This window comes from Eptatretus burgeri, chromosome 8 (genome assembly GCF_056783735.1).
Source record: "Eptatretus burgeri isolate ZD-2024b chromosome 8, Ebu_testis_v1, whole genome shotgun sequence".
In the NCBI taxonomy this organism is placed as follows: domain Eukaryota; kingdom Metazoa; phylum Chordata; class Myxini; order Myxiniformes; family Myxinidae; genus Eptatretus; species Eptatretus burgeri.
In genome coordinates, this window is record NC_140968.1 from 97,898,334 (window position 1) to 97,916,580 (window position 18,247).

Here is an 18,247-nt window from a genome sequence, read left to right on the forward strand (position 1 = left end):
TTATAATGAAAGGAGTTGAAAGTCTCAGTCTCAGTTCTCGTTCTCTCTCGTTCTCTCTCGTTCTCTCTCGTTCTCTCTCGTTCTCTCTCGTTCTCTCTCGTTCTCTCTCTCTCTCTCTCTCTCTCTCTCTCTCTCTCTCTCTCTCTCTCTCTCTCTCTCTCTCTCTCTCTCTCTCTCTCTCTCTCTCTCTCTCTCTCTCTCTCTCTCTCTCTCTCTCTCTCTCTCTCTCTCTCTCTCTCTCTCTCTCTCTCTCTCTCTCTCTCTCTCTCTCTCTCTCTCTCTCTCTCTCTCTCCCCCCCCCTCCCTCCTCTCTCTGCAGATATCAATATAGACGAGGGAAGGGGACGTGACCACAGTTGATTGTGACGTCATAATAAGAAGTGCAATCATAGAGAACTCTAAAGACAGAACAGTGTCGTTAAACCTTCAGTTCGTGGAGAGCCGTGCGCCAAACATGTTTCCTATCGCGTTGTTCGTGCTCACCGTCCTCGGAAGTGGAGTGTCCCGTCCATCACAGCAGGTAAGGGGGGATTGTGAGAAACAACAACGTATTGTACTCGGGGAAGGTACACAACACGAATCGGTGTCACATTCTTTGTAACTGGCAAATCAGGCCCGTACAGAGGATTTAAAACTTGGGGAGGGGGGTTAGGGGGGGTTGGTGGGTGAGTGAGGGATTTGTTGCTTTAACAAGTTGGACCATTCAGAGCATGATGCTCCTTCCCGTGGAACACCGATCAAAGTTCGAGTTTAAGTTCAATTCACCAAGTGATTCGTGACAAGAAACATCACGTGTCAGCAATGGGAATACAATGTGAATACACAGATTTACATCCATGGATCAAGTGTGTGTGTGTGTGTGTGTGTGTGTGTGTGTGTGTGTGTGTGTGTGTGTGTGTGTGTGTGTGTGTGTGTGTGTGTGTGTGTGTGTGTGTGTGTGTGTGTGTGTGTGTGTGTGTGTGTGTGTGTGTGGAGCCATGCTGTTTGATGTTTTTTTTTCCACATTACTCACAAACATTCCACATGACAAGCTCGTAACCTAACTGGACAGAGCGGGAGATAAAACATTTAGAGGAAGTAATAAAGGAAACATTAAATTCAATCAAAAAAGATCAAACTGGTCGATAAAGGAAAATCAATGTTCATGTAGTTTTTCAAAAAATAAACTTAAAGAAAGTGTTGGATTTCTCAAAAACAAGTTTGTTTAAGTTTGGCAAGAAGATACTCCAACAGACCGTGGGGATAGCCATGGGCTCAGATCCAGACCCTTTATTTGTAAATTTGGTTCTTGCACATGTTCGAGTCTGATTGGGTCCAGAACATGTGCAGGAATGAACTAACACCTGCACAAAGGTGTGGAAACATCTTTAGATGATTTACCAGAAGGTAATGATGGGTTTGTACTTGATCGGCTTCATAATGGTAAACTTCTAAAATAACTCAAATTTAAATAGGAAAACCAAACTCCCACTTCATTTACTATTTTAGAGTTACAAATCGTTATTAATAATAATAAATTTCACACCAAATTATTAATGATAAACGCGATGATTCTCCATTCCACATTGTCCAAATACCTCTCCAAGACAGAAACATTCCTAAAAAGTTATTCTCTGGTTCAGATACAGGTGAAATAATTAGGACTGTGAGAGCAACCACACACGGCACTAAACTGATCAATCGATTAAAACAACTAGTGAGACATTTTCTACCACAGCACTGAACTTATCAATAGATTAAAACAACGAGTCAGATATTTACAAACACAACACTGAACTTATCAATAGATTAAAACGAGTCAGACATTTACTAATACAGGAAGCTCGAGTTAGCAGATTGAAACGACATCATAAAAGATCATAAAAATGTCATTTAAGATCATAAAACGACACCAAATATAATTAGTGAAATACAATAAGAATAATAAAAAATATTATTAACGAGATATTTATATAAATACATTATTAAACGAGACGGGTGCTCGGTGGAGTGCATACCTCCACCACGTAATACCTGATCCACGAGAACATATCGGGCCCAATCAATACATGTTTGAAATATCATGGAATGCAGAACTACATCGTGTTTAACCCTCTCTCTCAATGGTGAAGAATCACGGAAAAACTAAATAACTCTCGTATCCAGATCCGGATTAGGATCTTCACCAAAATCGAATCAATTCTACCTTATCACACACCCAACCTGTCCACCAAGTTTCATCCGAATCCGTGCACAACTTTTTGAGATATCGTGCACACAAACAAACAGAAAGGGGTGAAAACATAACTGTCCAGGCGGTGTTGTTTGTCTCAGGAGGGATCGAGGCAGTGTTGTTTGTCTCCGGACAGAACTCGGCGGTGTTGTTTGTCTCCGGACGGATCTAGGCGGTGTTGTTTGTCTCCGGACGGATCTAGGCAGTGTTGTTTGTCTCCGGACAGAACTCGGCGGTGTTGTTTGTCTCCGGACGGATCTAGGCAGTGTTGTTTGTCTCCGGACAGAACTCGGCGGTGTTGTTTGTCTCCGGACGGATCTAGGCGGTGTTGTTTGTCTCCGGACGGAACTAGGCGGTGTTGTTTGTCTCCGGACGGATCTAGGCAGTGTTGTTTGTCTCCGGACAGAACTCGGCGGTGTTGTTTGTCTCCGGACGGATCTAGGCGGTGTTGTTTGTCTCCGGACGGATCTAGGCGGTGTTGTTTGTCTCCGGACGGATCTAGGCGGTGTTGTTTGTCTCCGGACGGATCTAGGCGGTGTTGTTTGTCTCCGGACGGATCTAGGCAGTGTTGTTTGTCTCCGGACGGATCTAGGCGGTGTTGTTTGTCTCCGGACGGATCTAGGCGGTGTTGTTTGTCTCCGGACGGATCTAGGCGGTGTTGTTTGCCTCCGGATGGATCTAGGCGGTGTTGTTTGCCTCCGGACAAATCTCGGCAGTGTTGTTTGCCTCCGGATGGATCTAGGCGGTGTTGTTTGCCTCCGGACAAATCTCGGCAGTGTTGTTTGTCTCCGGACGGATCTAGGCGTTGTTGTTTGCCTCCGGACGGATCTAGGCAGTGTTGTTTGTCTCCGGACGGATCTAGGCGGTGTTGTTTGCCTCCGGACAAATCTCAGCGGTGTTGTTTGCCTCCGGACAGATATCAGCAGTGTTGTTTGTTTCCGGACGTTTCTAGGCACTGTTTGTCTCCAGACTTGTCCAGGTGGTGTTAATGTCCAGACAGGAGTTTGTCCTTGAACGCATTTGGGTGGTGTTTGTCTCTAGATGTGTCTGGGCAGTATTTGTCTTCAGGCAGTATTTTTGTATGACCTGTAGAAAATGGATTTCAGACATTATATTGTTTCCATCTTCAGTTCTTCTTTGCAGAATCATTTTGATGACAAATTATGAATCGTAATTAAAGTGACATCTGCCTTCCCTTCCTTTCACCTCCCACTGTCTTCCCTTCCCCCCTCCCCAACTCCTCACTCTCCCTCGTTCCCCCTCCCCTCCTCACTATCCCCACTCCTCCTCACTCTCCCTTGCTCCCACACCCCCACTTTGTCTTTCTTTCCCCCTCCACCTCCTCACTCTCCCCCCTCTTTTTCTCCCTTCTCCCCGTGTTCCCATCAGTGAAGCGAGGGATGGTATTTGCCAATCTAAAATAGATACATCTACCAAGTGGAATATTAAATTATGATCCCAGAAAGTTTTCCCTCCACGTCCTTGGAATCTCCTCTCTCATCATCACCCAGTTCAAGAGTTTATTCAACACCTGAATCAGATATTCATCGAGGCAGGTGTATGTACTTCCACAGGTATCTCATCAGGTCCCACTGATTCACCATTTTAAAATCCTTTAAGTCGGCTATCTTGCTGAACGGTACTTATTAAAATAGAAATCAAAGATTCCAGGAGGAGCCTTCAAAGAGGAGTAGACCAGTAAGTGTCGGTACACAGTTGAAATCCCATATTCCATCTTCTTCGTCTGACCTTTATTTCGTCGTTGGGATTCCTCTTTACCGTAAGGATGTGATGAGGAACAAGAGAGTTTATCTTTGTTTGGAAACTTGATCCAAATGGTGGTTTACATGGAGAAACAGTGTATTTCGAGCTTTGATTCCGATCCTGATTCCACCGTCATCAGCAACTCTGAAGGTTCTCAATATGTTGAACCTGATCAGTGGGATTTTGAATAAACTATTGGAGATAAAATTAGTGATGGGAACGATTTGGGGGGGGGGGGAATTGTGGAGCCGAATCGTTTGGAGCCTTATGTGAGTGAATCAGATGAAGATGGAGACAATGAAGGTGTTGGTGAAGATGGAGACATTGGAGGTGTTGGTGAAGATGGAAACAATGGAGGTGTTGGTGAAGATGGAAACAATGGAGGTGTTGGTGAAGATGGAGACAATGGAGGTGTTGGTGAAGATGGAGACATTGGAGGTGTTGGTGAAGATGGAAACAATGGAGGTGTTGGTGAAGATGGAAACAATGGAGGCGTTGGTGAAGATGGAGACAATGGAGGTGTTGGTGAAGATGGAGACAATGGAGGTGTTGGTGAAGATGGAGACTTTGGAGGTGTTAGTGAAGATGGAAACATTGGAGGTGTTGGTGAAGATGGAGACATTGGAGGTGTTGGTGAAGATGGAGACAATGGAGGTGTTGGTGAAGATGGAGAAAATGGAGGTGTTGATGAAGATGGAGACAATGGAGGCGTTGGTGAAGATGAAGGCAATGGAGGCGTTGGTGAAGATGGAGAAAATGGAGGTGTTGATGAAGATGGAAACAATGGAGGTGTTGGTGAAGATGGAGACATTGGAGGTGTTGGTGAATATGGAAACAATGAAGGTGTTAGTGAAGATGGAAACAATGGAGGTGTTGGTGAAGATGGAGACATTGGAGGTGTTGGTGAAGATGGAAACATTGGAGGTGTTGGTGAAGATAGAGACAATGGAGGTGTTGGTGAAGATGGAGACAATGGAGGTGTTGGTGAAGATGGAGACAATGGAAGCATTGGTGAAGATGGAGGCAATGGAGGCGTTGGTGAAGATGGAGGCAATGGGGGTGTTGGTGAAGATGGAAACAATGGAGGTGTTGGTGAAGATGGAGACATTGGAGGTGTTGGTGAAGATGGAAACAATGGAGGTGTTGGTGAAGATGGAGACATTGGAGGTGTTGGTGAAGATGGAAACATTGGCGGTGTTGGTGAAGATGGAGACAATGGAGGTGTTGGTGAAGATGGAGACAATGGAGGTGTTGGTGAAGATGGAGACAATGGAGGTGTTGGTGAAGATGGAGACAATGGAGGCATTGGTGAAGATGGAGACAATGGAGGTGTTGGTGAAAATGGAAACATTGGAGGTCTTAGTGAAGATGGAAACACCGGCCGGTCACGTGTTCACTCCACCTTGATGGGTTTTGTTTTTCTATTTAAATTGATGGTTTGTAAGGGATCTTGTATTCATTGATAAATCAGTTTAATGTACTACTCCAGCGGAAACATGGCACGGACACGGACACGGCACAGGCACGGACACGGCACGGACACGGACATGGCAGAGGCACAGGCACAGACATGGCATGGACACGGCATGGACACGACAGAGGCACGGACACGACATGGACATGACATAGCATGGACACCATTGACAAAATGGATGACGACTGTTTTGTCCCACCATCACAGGTTTACCAGGTGACCTGTATGTTACGGGATTGTCCCGTTTCAATTTTTACTGGGACACTTTGTGTCTGAGGCCGTGCCATGTCGTGTATGTGTCTGTGCTGTATCGATGTCCCACCCAGTGGAGGGGAGAGGTGGGGTGGTGGTGGGTACTGTGGGGGAGATGATTGATGGGGGATTGTAAAGGGATGGTTGAGAGAAGGGGGGTGTGTGATATTGGTAGGTATAGTGGGGGAGATGGTTGATGGAGGATTGTGGGGGACGGTGGAGGGGAGTGGTCGGCTGTGTACCTATGCTGGTAGCTGGGTAGAGATGGTGTTACGGTTTTGAGCGACGGCTGTTTCTTCTGCCTAATTATGTGGATGGAATCCTCTCTCATTCGTGGTGGATAACCACAAGATCGAACCATTTCTGTTGTTTCATAACAACTCTCTACAACATGTTCTGAGCTCAAAAGTGAACATTTTTAGGCCCGATCCAGACTTAGGTATTTCGAACAATCCTCGTCCAATTTCTGGCAAACTTCGGGTGTTTCCACCATTTAATTGGTGTAGCATGAAACAATATCGGTTTGTATTGCTGTACAAGCACCAAGGACTCATCGACTCAGAATTTCTGTGAAAAATCGAAAATAATTTGACGTTTGAGTTAAATCGTCCCATTGTGTAACCCACATTCAATGTGAAACAAATATCGCCGTCTACTTCTGGGTGTGACGTCACGGATAAGTTTGAAGATGGAGAATATTTCAAATTTTATCGCAAAATTTTCTTCTTTATAAATCGCAAATCAGAGAAAAGACACATCATGTCTGTTTTGTGGGTTATTATCAAAGGATAGATAATAGAGTCGAGGTGGTCTGAACGTTGAGAAGCAATGTAAATAAGGGAAAGGGGGCGTGGCCACAGTCCATTGTGACGTCACAATGAGCATTCCAACAACAGGAAACTCTTAAGACAGAGCAGTATCGTTTAATCTTCAGTTCGTGGATAGCCGTGCACCAGCCATGTTGTTTCCCTTCGCGCTGTTTGTGCTTACCGTCCTCGGAAGTGGAGAGTCCCGTCCATCACAGCAGGTAAGGGGGGATTGTGAGAAATAACAACGTATTGTACTCGGGGAAGGTACACAACACGAATCGGTGTCACATTATTTGTAATTGGTAAATCAGGCCCGTACGGAGGATTTGAAATGGGGGTGTTGGTGGGTGAGTGAGGGGTTTGTTGCTTTAACAAGTTGGACCATTCAGAGCATGATGCTCCATCCCGTGGAACACCGATCAAAGTTCTAGTTTAACTTCAATTCACCAAGTGATCCGTGATAGGAAACATCACGTGTCAGCAATGGGAATACAATGTGAATACACAGATTTACATCCATGTTGACGACTTTACTTTTTATAATAACACAAGTACGTTCATCATCTTGAAACATCGATCATGCATCGTTGTTTTTATAAATTGTTTATTTAAATTCCCCCAAAACAAAGTTGAAAGCCGCTCAAGATATTTGTAGTGGATGCAGTACGTACTGCAGTCGGGAATCACACCAACTCCAATCAGCTGATTACCAAAAACATGGCGATATCAGCTAAGCGTGCGTGTGTGTGTCTGTGTTGTTCAAAAGCACAACATATTCTCTCTTCTGACTCTCCGACCTCCCCATCCCTCTCTCTGTCTCTTTCTTTGTCCCATCCACATTCCTCCCCCTCCTAATACAGTGCAGCCACTCCTATACCCCTCTCCATCTCTCCCTCCCTCCTCGCTTCCACATCCCTCCTTGTTCCCCCTCCCCCTCTGTTCCCCAATTTTGTCCCCCTATGCTCCCTCTCACTACATGTATTCCAATTAGTGAAGCGACGAGTGGTATTTTCCAATCTAAAATACGTACATCTACCAAGTGTAATATTAAATAATGATCCCAGAATGTTTTCCCTCCACGCCCTTGGAATCTCCTCTCTCATCATCACCCAATTCAACAGTTTATTCAACACCTGAACCCCATATTCACCAAGGCAGGTGTATACTTCCACAGTTATCTCATCAGGTCCCACTGATTTGCCATTTTAAATTCCTCTTAAGTCGGCTATCTTGTCTAACAGTACTTAAAAAAAAAATAGAAATCAAAGAGTCCCGGAGTAACCTTTAAAAAGGAGTAAGCCATTGAGTGTTGGTACATGGTTCAAATCCCATGTTTAATCTTCCTTGTCTGACCTATAAGCCGTCGTTGCGATTCCTCGTTACTGTGATGATGTGATGAGGAACAAGAGAGTTTATCTTTGGTTGGAACCTGCAGGTTAACTTTCCCCACCAAGCAAACTTTTGGAATTTTTCCTTTCAAGCCAAAAGCTCCTTCACGGAATCTTCACGGAATTACTTCCTAAATTCACAAATTACTTCCCAAATCCTCTTGCAAACCTGCACTCGGCCAGTGTCGTACAAACGATAAACTCTCGTACATCCTATGAGCCATTGTGTTTGTATTTCAAAAAAAATTCAAGATCATGTTGTTCTTATTTTGTGATGAACTTTTGGATTTTGTAAAATAATTGTGAAAACATTGTTTAGTTTAATTTTAAATGAAACAAACATTCCTTCTACCCCTACCCTTGTCCGTTTCCACAGGTTTTCCAGAATGATGCTGTTGAGGATGGAGGGATGTCTGTGGTTCGCGACGTCGCGTTCATCGTGATTTCCATCCTTTTATTTTATGTTGTAATCACATTTGATCCGTCATGTTGGTTCAACAACAAGGGGAGCCCCAAAAGAAAGCTCTGCATTCACTGGTAAAGAACACAAGTGACTTATTCATCAATATCTATCATACTTTCATCCACGAGAGAACAAGATCGCTCAGATATTTGTGGAGAGTTTATTGTGTACGATGTTATGTTGGATTATAAGGACAAGAATTTTTTTTTGCTAAATATGGAATGTGTTGTTTAATTGCTGGAGGGGATGACAAGGTGTCCAAAATCCATTGGTAATATGTTTGTTCATCCAATGTGATGGGGCCATCTTGGATTTCAAAATGGCTGCCATGAACAAACCCACTTTTGGTTTATTAATCAAAGTTAAATTTGGTGTAAATACCTCATTGGTCATTTACAGGTCGAGTATAACTTCGTTAAGCCTTCGCTTTGGTAAGCTGTTTGTAATTATAGTTATGTATCCAGTAACCGGTGTGTCAAAAAAAACCTGTGAAAGTTTCAGCAAAGTCTGTCTTGAAATTCATGAAAAATCTGCACTTCTGCAGTTCAGCAATGTCGAGAAACTGCCCCTCATCAACTTGGTCTTGCAGAACACTGAATAACTCTCAGTCTGTGGCAATAAATGCAACACTCACTGTAGGCTGGTTGATTGGTACCCTGTTTTCAAGTGTTTTCGCTTCATAACATGGACGCTGAATGTACTTTTCCCAGTTTTTTGTGAAGCAGGACGTGCAGTGGTTCAAAACGTCACGAGACAGTGAATCTCCAGAAGACAGCACGTCGGCAAGCCCAACTTTCCAGGGATCATATCCACTGCTGTTTACAATTTATTGGATTGTTTTTCTCCCATGTTACCAGGAATTGGCCCTTCTGGAATTTTTCATGTACTTTTGGCTCTTCCTCATCTGTGATTCGTTGACAAAATACACATTTTGATTTGACAAACACTGTGTGGCTGAAACGAGTATGCTTAATGGATTCTGAAGCACTGAGTCGTTCTCTTTGTCAGTAAAGTTGTGTCTTGTGAAGCAACAGCAAGTGTGCTTCTTCTTTCATCTCCATCCAGGTGACTCGGTTTTATCCAGATGACTCGGTTTTATAAAGGTGACTGTTTTATCCAGGTGACTCTGTTTCATCCAGGTGACTGTTTTATCCAGGGACTCAGTTTTTTTTTAATGTCAATCTCTGTGTAAAGTGGCTTTCTTCGCTTTAAGTTTGTCTGCTGTAATTCCGATCAGCTTTTGTCCAACTCACACAAATTCTGGATTGTAATATTCTGCCATTTTCTGTACAGACTTTAGAAAAGTTTCAAATGCTGATTCCTTGAAGGTTCTTTCTGTTTTAAGTATCAACAAGCTTTTCACCAGTATCTGTCTGGCAATACAAGCAGAGTTTAATTCTGTTGTTGGTTTGTTGAACGGGAGCTCTTTGGGAGATGCCATCATGTTTCCCATAACATAATGTGAAACATGAGAAGTTGATGATTATTCAAGTGAAAGAACAACGAGCTTTTTGTTTTTGTAAGAACAATCTATCTGAAACAATGAAAGATAACCAGACATGGATAGATTCCACGTGATGATTTCCTTGATATTCAGATTGATTTTGTTATTGAATGTGTAAACAGTACATTTCGCAATTCACCAAATGCTTGTTCCTTGTTGCCTCCGTATTTTGTTAAATTTTAACACAGTTTCCTCATTGCTCTTTATATTTACTGAGTGACAGTTTTTCTTCCAGCTCTTTCTTTGATAATTTGATCCATGGTGAATATTTTTAAAAGTCCATTTACCATTATCTTCGTCTATGAAGTATAAGTGATGTAATTTAATTTCTTTATACACAGCACGTGATGATATGAATGATGTTCCACGAATGTGACACAAGTTGAAACCTCTGGATTTTACGTTCACACAAACTGACAATGATGTTTTAAGGAAGACTCTTGAAGGTTACTCATTTAACATTTCTTGTCAATATAAACTAGAACTCCACCTACTAAGTGTTGATTTCCAAGGAATAGTTTGTTGGTTAATGTCAAAGTTGTGGGAAAAAATACTTCTGAAATGGCGGCTATTTTAAAAACCCAAGATGGCCACCAAATGACGTCAAGACAAAATGTTACCAATGGAATTCCAGCAAAGTTAGGCTTGATTTACAAAAAAGTCACAATATCCTTCTTCAGCAAAAACAAATGCAAAAGTTGATAACATCCTCGACCATTACATGAGATTCTTCAAATAATCAAGTGCGATTCATCGTTCCACACCGTTCCTACGGACATTGTTTAAGTTACATCTGCATGCTCCATATTCCGTATCCTCCAGAATTGTAACACTCGTGGAACATGTTTGCTTATGTTTTACAAAACCATGTGTTCAATACTTTTCATGTGATGTAAAACTTCATTTAAGCTTGAACTGAGAATGTTTGTTTGTTTTGTTGCAGTTTACGATGTCGATGCAAAGTGAAACGGAAAAATGAATCGAAACTTAATCCACCGTTGGTCACGGAGGTTCAGGAAACCGAACACCTTGAGATTCAGAAAGCAGAGGGAAAGGAGGTTCTGGAAATTACTGACAAAATGGAGTTCACAGCAAAACAGAACTTTGGTGATGATGAACAAGAGGAGGAAGAATATCAAAAAGAGAAAGAAAAGGTTTTACGAGCAGAGGAAGAAAAGCTTCAGGAATATGAGGCTCGGTTGGTCGAAAATGAAAGAAATCTTGTACAAAGAGAGAAGTTTGTGCAGGAAATGCAACATGAGTTGATGGAAAAGGACGTGCAATGGAAACTGGAAAAAGAGTTATGGCAAAAGGAGGAAAAGGACCGGAAGAAAGGAGAGGAGGAACAGCAGAGGCAGAAAAATGAAAAAGAACAGAGAAAGATAAATGAACAGGAGAGGAAAAATGAGGAAGAACAGAGGAAAAATGAAGAAAAGCTCAGGATGAGAAAGAAAGAAGAATCCGCACGAACCAAAGACCAATTCCAAGTCCGAATGTGGATCAAACGCAAAAATAAAGAACTTAACCAGAAAATGCTGTTTGTGGAAAATAGAATGTTCGAGATTCAGAACTGGAAGAAACGTGTGCAGCAGCAGGAGCAACACCTGCAGACAAGTAAAGAAGAGGAGCTGGAGCGACAAAGTGCGTTTGAAGCATTAATGAATGGGAAAGACGAGGAGATATATCAACGGCAGATTCGTATGCACGAAAAAGGAGAGGAGCTCAACGATGGAGAGTGCAGGTTGCGTAAATTGGAGGAAGAGATTCGTGTTCGAGCGAGAGAACACCAGGAAGAACGAAAACAATGTGAAATTAAATGGGAACTGAAAGAGTTCATGTTAACGGTAAGAGAGAAAGAGATGAGGGACAGAAAAAATAATGTGGAGGGAAGGGAGAAGGAGGTCTTGGAAAGAGAGACCAAAGTCAAAGATACAGGAAAGCTTCCTGAGAAAAACGAGGAAGAGATTCGTGTTCGAGCGAGAGAACACAAGGAAGAACGAAAACAATGTGAAGTTAAATGGAAACTGAAAGAGTTCATGTTAACGGTAAGAGAGAAAGAGATGAGGGACAGAAAAAATAATGTGGAGGGAAGGGAGAAGGAGGTCTTGGAAATAGAGACCGAAGTAAAAAATACAGGAAAGCATGCCGAGAAAAACGAGGAAGAAATGCTTGGAATGAATGACGAGCTGCAGCAGCAACAGCAGAAAGAGGGCAATGTTGGCTTGCTGCCGCCGACTGAACCGAACCCTCACAGTGACGATGAGCTGCAGCAGCAACAACTGTACAGTGATGTCCTCAAAAAACAACCGAAGCCTCAACGTGAAGTCAGGTTACGTCAGCAGAAACAGCACGATGTTCATCGGCTGCCACCCAAACGGGAGCCACAACATTCTTCTCAATCTGAGTTTCTCAAGGACGAAGGAGCGGAAATTGAAAGGCGCAAAAACAACCTCATGTTTCGTGGAGTGAAGGAGGGAAAAGGTGAACATGATACGGAGGCTGTGGCAAAATTAATCAAAGCCATGAACCTGGACATCGAGCCTGAACGGACTTTCCGCATTGGACGCTATGTTGAGAACAGCTTCAGACCCATAAAAGTTGTTTTCAGATGCGAGTCTGACAGGAATCAGGTTCTTACGAATAATAAGAAGATCCGGAATTTGAATGATCCCTCTCTGTGGACAAGAAATATATTCATCACTCCAGACTACACTCAGCTCCAAAGAGAAAAACAAGAGTTGCTGCTGAGTGAGCTTGACAAAAAGAGAGAAAGTGATCCAAACGGGCAATACACCATCAGAGGAGACAAAGTCATCCTCCTGAAGAAGCCCAAGGACAACCCTCATCTCCGTAGATGAGGACCATCCCGCCTCATCTCCAAAGATCACCACCGTCCCTCCTCATGTCCCATCTCACATGATACAGTCTCCTCATGCTCTACACTATAAAAGAAAGACAGTATATTCTATTGAAAACAATTTCCATCAACACAGGGTCTCTTCCAAACAAGTGATTGAACCTGAGATGACATCGGAGCCATAACCGAAACCTTTTTTGGAAACTCCAGTCAAGGATCGGGAATTTCACTCCTGATGGACATTTTACATTTCATCAGAACACGAACCTAAACTTTTGGAGTGAAGACACCAAAGCTTCAGAAAACCATGGTGGGGTCTCATTGTTGACGAAAAGCAATTAATCACCAACTTACGTTGCTCATTGACTGCCTCCTGAACGGAAACCTCACCATGACGACTGGCAGCAACAGCAGAAGCCATATGCGATGCAAGACCTTCAACAGGTAAGCACTTTTCAACACCTGTTGACAGGTCGGATGAACACACCGAGTGAAAACACAGCTCACCCCAAGATCAAAACATGAAGTTGAAATAAATTTTGGCACTTTGTCTTTCACAGACATTGCTGTTAACACTTCCTTCGATGAAGAAGAATATCATTAATTGTGGAGATAATTGCAATTATAATTTTTGTAGGAAGGTAACTTATAGACATGGTCATCTCCACACAAAATATATAACAAGAACTTTACCTGCCTCCGATTGGATGAGATCACCTGATTCACCTTTTCAACGATTACCTGCTCCATCCATGCATTTCCTTCTGTGGCCCTTTCTGAACAAGTTATCAAACTGATGATATCAATGTGTTTCATCTTATATACTTCTGTTGTGTTTTTTCCAAAGGCCCCTCAGAAGATGTGCTCCTTCCAGCTCAGTTGAAACCATCGTACCAGTTGGAATGTAAGTTGCAAAGATTCTTGTCTTACATCAAAAATTATTCCAATTTATCGAATCCCAATTTATCTTATCTTATCCAAATTCCAATTTATATTATTATTTATCTCCTGAGATGAGACTGAGTCTTTGGCCCTCTCACTCTCTCGCCGCAGGCAGGTCAGTGGTCTTTCTGTCTTCTACCGTCTCCTCTCCAGTCTCGCCCCCCCTCCCCTTGCTCTGACTGCGATATGCCCCCCCCCCACATTTGTGCAGGGCGCTCAACGATCGCCAGCAGCCCCCTTCTGGTAAAACCACCAAAATCACGAATCACTGCTCACCTTAACTCTTTCATTCCTCTTTTTCCCGCCTTTGGAATAAACTCCCACACTCTATTCAATCCCATTCTTCCCTCCAGGCCTTCAAAACAGCTGTTCACCACCACCTCTTATCGTCCCCCATCCAAAACTTCGATCTTTTCCACCCCCGTTAATCCATCCCAAACCCACCTCCTTCAAATTCCCTGCTTTCCTTCCTGAAAGTCCCTGTAATATCCATCTTGTATACCCCATGTTCCCCCACCCAATCCCCCTCCCTTCCACAGATCTCCTAATGTCTCTGTTCCCCACTGTTTTGTCCTCCCTCTCCTGCCCCTCTTGTCTTATCCCCCCCTTGCTGTGCATTGTTTGTTGGCTCTCATACGAGCCTCGACAATGAACAAAAAATAAAATAAACCAATGTGACCCGCAGGGTGACCCGTATCTTGCCAAAAGGTGACCACGTGTGACTTCTTTAAGGTCACACTGAGGTGAACAGAGCTGCTATCCACCAGGAGCGACTCCTTGAGGAATATCTGCCTATGAGAGATTCCGATGAGAATCGTTCTACAGAGTAACCATGAAAAATATGCGTTTGCCTAATAACGTCACCAAATGACGTCATAATGTCTCAAGCTTGACATATCTAGAAAGAACTCATCGAGGTGTTCAATTTGAGGTGTTACACGATATGGTTCCTAAAACTTGAAAATTTGACCTTGAGGTCAAATATGTTTGACCTCAGGCGCTAACCATGAAGGTCAAGGCCAATCGCCACCAAAAACTAATCAGCTGAGCGCCAGACCATGAACTATATTCTCATAAAGTTTGGAGATGATTCGATTAAAATTACTCAAAAAATAAGGGTTTCGTCGACTCCCCTGATTTGTGACAAAGTGACCTTGACCTTTGACCTTCAAAATTTTATGCGCTGAAAGGGACCTCTATAGGCCTCTGATATGTGAAGTTACAAAAATTTCCAATGATAACTGTGTTCTGCAGAGTGATTTATACGTGATTACAGACAAAAAAAACAACAAAAAAACAAACATATGAAGGTCAAGGCCAATCGCCACCAAAAATTAATCAGCTGAGCGCCAGACCATGAACTATATTCTCATGAAGTTTGAAGACGATCCGATCAAAATTACTCAAAAAATAAGGGTTTCATCGACTCCCCTGATTTGTGACAAAGTGACCTTACCTTTGACCTTGACCTTCAAAATTTTGTGCACTGAAAGGGACCTCTATAGGCCTCTGATATGAGAAGTTACAAAAATTTCCAATGATAACTGTGCTCTGCAGAATTTTTTTATACGTGATTACAGACAAAAAAAAAAAAACATACAAGCTGACTAACATATCTTGCAAAAACTTCGTTTTGGCAAGATAATAAAATATTTCCAAACTTTGTCTGAACTACCTGTTCTTCACCTGCATCATGTCCCATTTTGTCTGTGCCTCAGAAGTGTTGAGGACAAACAAATATTGCCTGCGCGTGGGCTTTCTGCATATACATGGCAAGTTTCACGAAGATCCGATGAAAACTCTGGGTTGTGAAACAAAAAAATGTCAAAAAATAGGAATGACGTCATAAAAATTGATATGACGTCACAGTGATGTATCATATATGTGGTAATTCATCTCTGCTAATGCCCTGTTTGATTTCCGCAAACAGAATTTTAAAAACTTGCCGAGTTTCGGAGATAATTTTTAGGCGATTTCCATTAGCGGAGATATTTTGACGTCATAACTTTTTTTTTCTCGGAGGAATTTTCAAAATCGGAGATGGTTACTGTCTGCGCAGGGAATTTTTACATGTATATGTCAAGTTTCAGGAAGTTTCGATGAAAACTGGAGGCTGTGAAACAAAAGAGTCCAAAAGAACAACAACGTGAATAAGACTTAGAGATCCTCCATGGGGATCGAAAAACTCCAATGAATACATCGAGCAGGTGAAGGTCTCTCCCTGATTCGAACAATCAATGTCACTCACTAAGGGAACTGCAGCAATTAACCCTTGGTCTTTACTGCATGACTATCACTGTACATCGTGTGTGACTATCACTGTACATCGTGTGTGACTATCACTGTACATCGTGTGTGACTATCACTGTACATCGTGTGTGACTATCACTGTACATCGTGTGTGACTATCACTGTACATCGTGTGTGACTATCACTGTACATCGTGTGTGACTATCACTGTACATCGTGTGTGACTATCACTATACATCGTGTGTGGCTACATCACTGTACATCGTGTGTGACTATCACTATACATCGTGTGTGGCTACATCACTGTACATCGTGTGTGACTACATCACTGTACATCGTGTGTGACTACATCACTGTACATCATGTGTGACTACATCACTGTACATTGTGTGTGACTATCACTATACATCGTGTGTGACTACATCACTGTACATCGTGTGTGACTACATCACTGTACATCGTGTGTGACTATATCACTGTACATCGTGTGTGACTACATCACTGTACATCATGTGTGACTATCACTGTACATTGTGTGTGACTATCACTATACATCGTGTGTGACTACATCACTGTACATCGTGTGTGACTATCACTGTACATTGTGTGTGACTATCACTGTACATTGTGTGTGACTACATCACTGTACATCGTGTGTGACTTCATCACTGTACATCGTGTGTGACTTCATCACTGAACATCGTGTGTGACTACATCACTGTACATCGTGTGTGACTTCATCACTGTACATCGTGTGTGACTTCATCACTGTACATCGTGTGTGACTTCATCACTGTACATCGTGTGTGACTACATCACTGTACATCATGTGTGACTATCACTGTACATCGTGTGTGACTACATCACTGTACATCGTGTGTGACTATCACTGTACATCGTGTGTGACTACATCACTGTACATTGTGTGTGACTACATCACTGTACATCATGTGTGACTATCACTGTACATCGTGTGTGACTACATCACTGTACATCGTGTGTGACTATCACTGTACATCATGTGTGACTATCACTGTACATCGTGTGTGACTATCACTGTACATCGTGTGTGACTATCACTATACATCGTGTGTGACTACATTACTGTACATCGTGTGTGACTACATCACTGTACATCGTGTGTGACTACATCACTGTACATCGTGTGTGACTATCACTGTCCATTGTGTGTGACTATCACTATACATTGTGTGTGACTACATCACTGTACATCGTGTGTGACTACATCACTGTACATCGTGTGTGACTACATCACTGTACATCGTGTGTGACTACATCACTGTACATCGTGTGTGACTATCACTATACATCGTGTGTGACTACATCACTGTACATCGTGTGTGACTACATCACTGTACATCGTGTGTGACTACATCACTGTACATCGTGTGTGACTACATCACTGTACATCGTGTGTGACTACATCACTGTACATCGTGTGTGACTATCACTGTACATTGTGTGTGACTATCACTGTACATTGTGTGTGACTTCATCACTGTACATCGTGTGTGACTTCATCACTGTACATCGTGTGTGACTACATCACTGTACATCGTATGTGACTTCATCACTGTACATCGTGTGTGACTTCATCACTGTACATCGTGTGTGACTTCATCACTGTACATCGTGTGTGACTTCATCACTGTACATCGTGTGTGACTTCATCACTGTACATCGTGTGTGACTACATCACTGTACAAACACATTTGCACTCCAACATTGTCTTTCACTTGTTTTATCACCTTCCCTTCAGCTGAGACCCAGCGTACGAGTTGTGCCTTGATGACCCAGCATTCGAGATCTACCTTTATAACTCGGGAAATTCTACCTTGATGACTTTTATTGTTGTGAATTTTGAGTTTTTAAAAATTCTGTGAATAAAGTTAAACAAAAATCGCTTCTCCTTTCAAATCATATAACATACAAGTCAAAGGAACGGTGTGTAATATATTATTATGAAAATGGTTCTGAGAGAATTACAAATCTTGTAAAAACTTCAAGTGTTTGTGCACGAATCCACAACAATATGTTCCATTTACCAGACCAGAGTCCAATCAATTCCAGATCTGCAGAGTGGTGCATGTACAGTCTGTTTTGCAGTGGCATGGGGGTACTGTATGACACAATGTGGTGTCAGCAAATAGGAAGGGAGGGTTTTCCAGAGCATAAGAGAGGTCATTTAGATGTATGAAGAACAAGACTGGGTCCAGCACAGCCCAACACACTGCCTTGGGGAGCCATAGCCTCCCGTGAGGGTTCCATTGATGGAAACACATTGATTGCATGAGTGGAGGATGTCAGGAAT

The 18,247-nt window shown here is 42.6% G+C and overlaps 1 protein-coding gene across 1 annotated transcript; it reads left to right on the forward strand.

Moving 5' to 3' along the window:
* The first annotated feature begins 338 nt into the window (after positions 1 to 338).
* LOC147022347 (uncharacterized) lies at positions 339 to 17,821 on the forward strand. The gene is made up of 5 exons (XM_085893140.1): positions 339 to 520; positions 8,276 to 8,436; positions 10,810 to 13,167; positions 13,571 to 13,627; positions 17,696 to 17,821. The coding sequence occupies exons 1-3, from the start codon at positions 455 to 457 to the stop codon at positions 12,722 to 12,724; spliced, it is 2,142 nt and encodes a 713-aa protein (XP_085749266.1). The 5' UTR covers positions 339 to 454; the 3' UTR covers positions 12,725 to 13,167; positions 13,571 to 13,627; positions 17,696 to 17,821.
* The last annotated feature ends 426 nt before the right edge of the window (positions 17,822 to 18,247 follow it).

Excerpts from the sequence above, each read along its gene's own strand:
- LOC147022347 (XM_085893140.1), top strand. The coding sequence starts at position 455 with ATGTTTCCTATCGCGTTGTTCGTGCTCACCGTCCTCGGAAGTGGAGTG. Across the intron at positions 521-8,275 it reads TGTCCCGTCCATCACAGCAG|GTTTTCCAGAATGATGCTGT; the intron begins GTAAGGGGGGAT and ends CCGTTTCCACAG. Across the intron at positions 8,437-10,809 it reads AGAAAGCTCTGCATTCACTG|TTTACGATGTCGATGCAAAG; the intron begins GTAAAGAACACA and ends GTTTTGTTGCAG.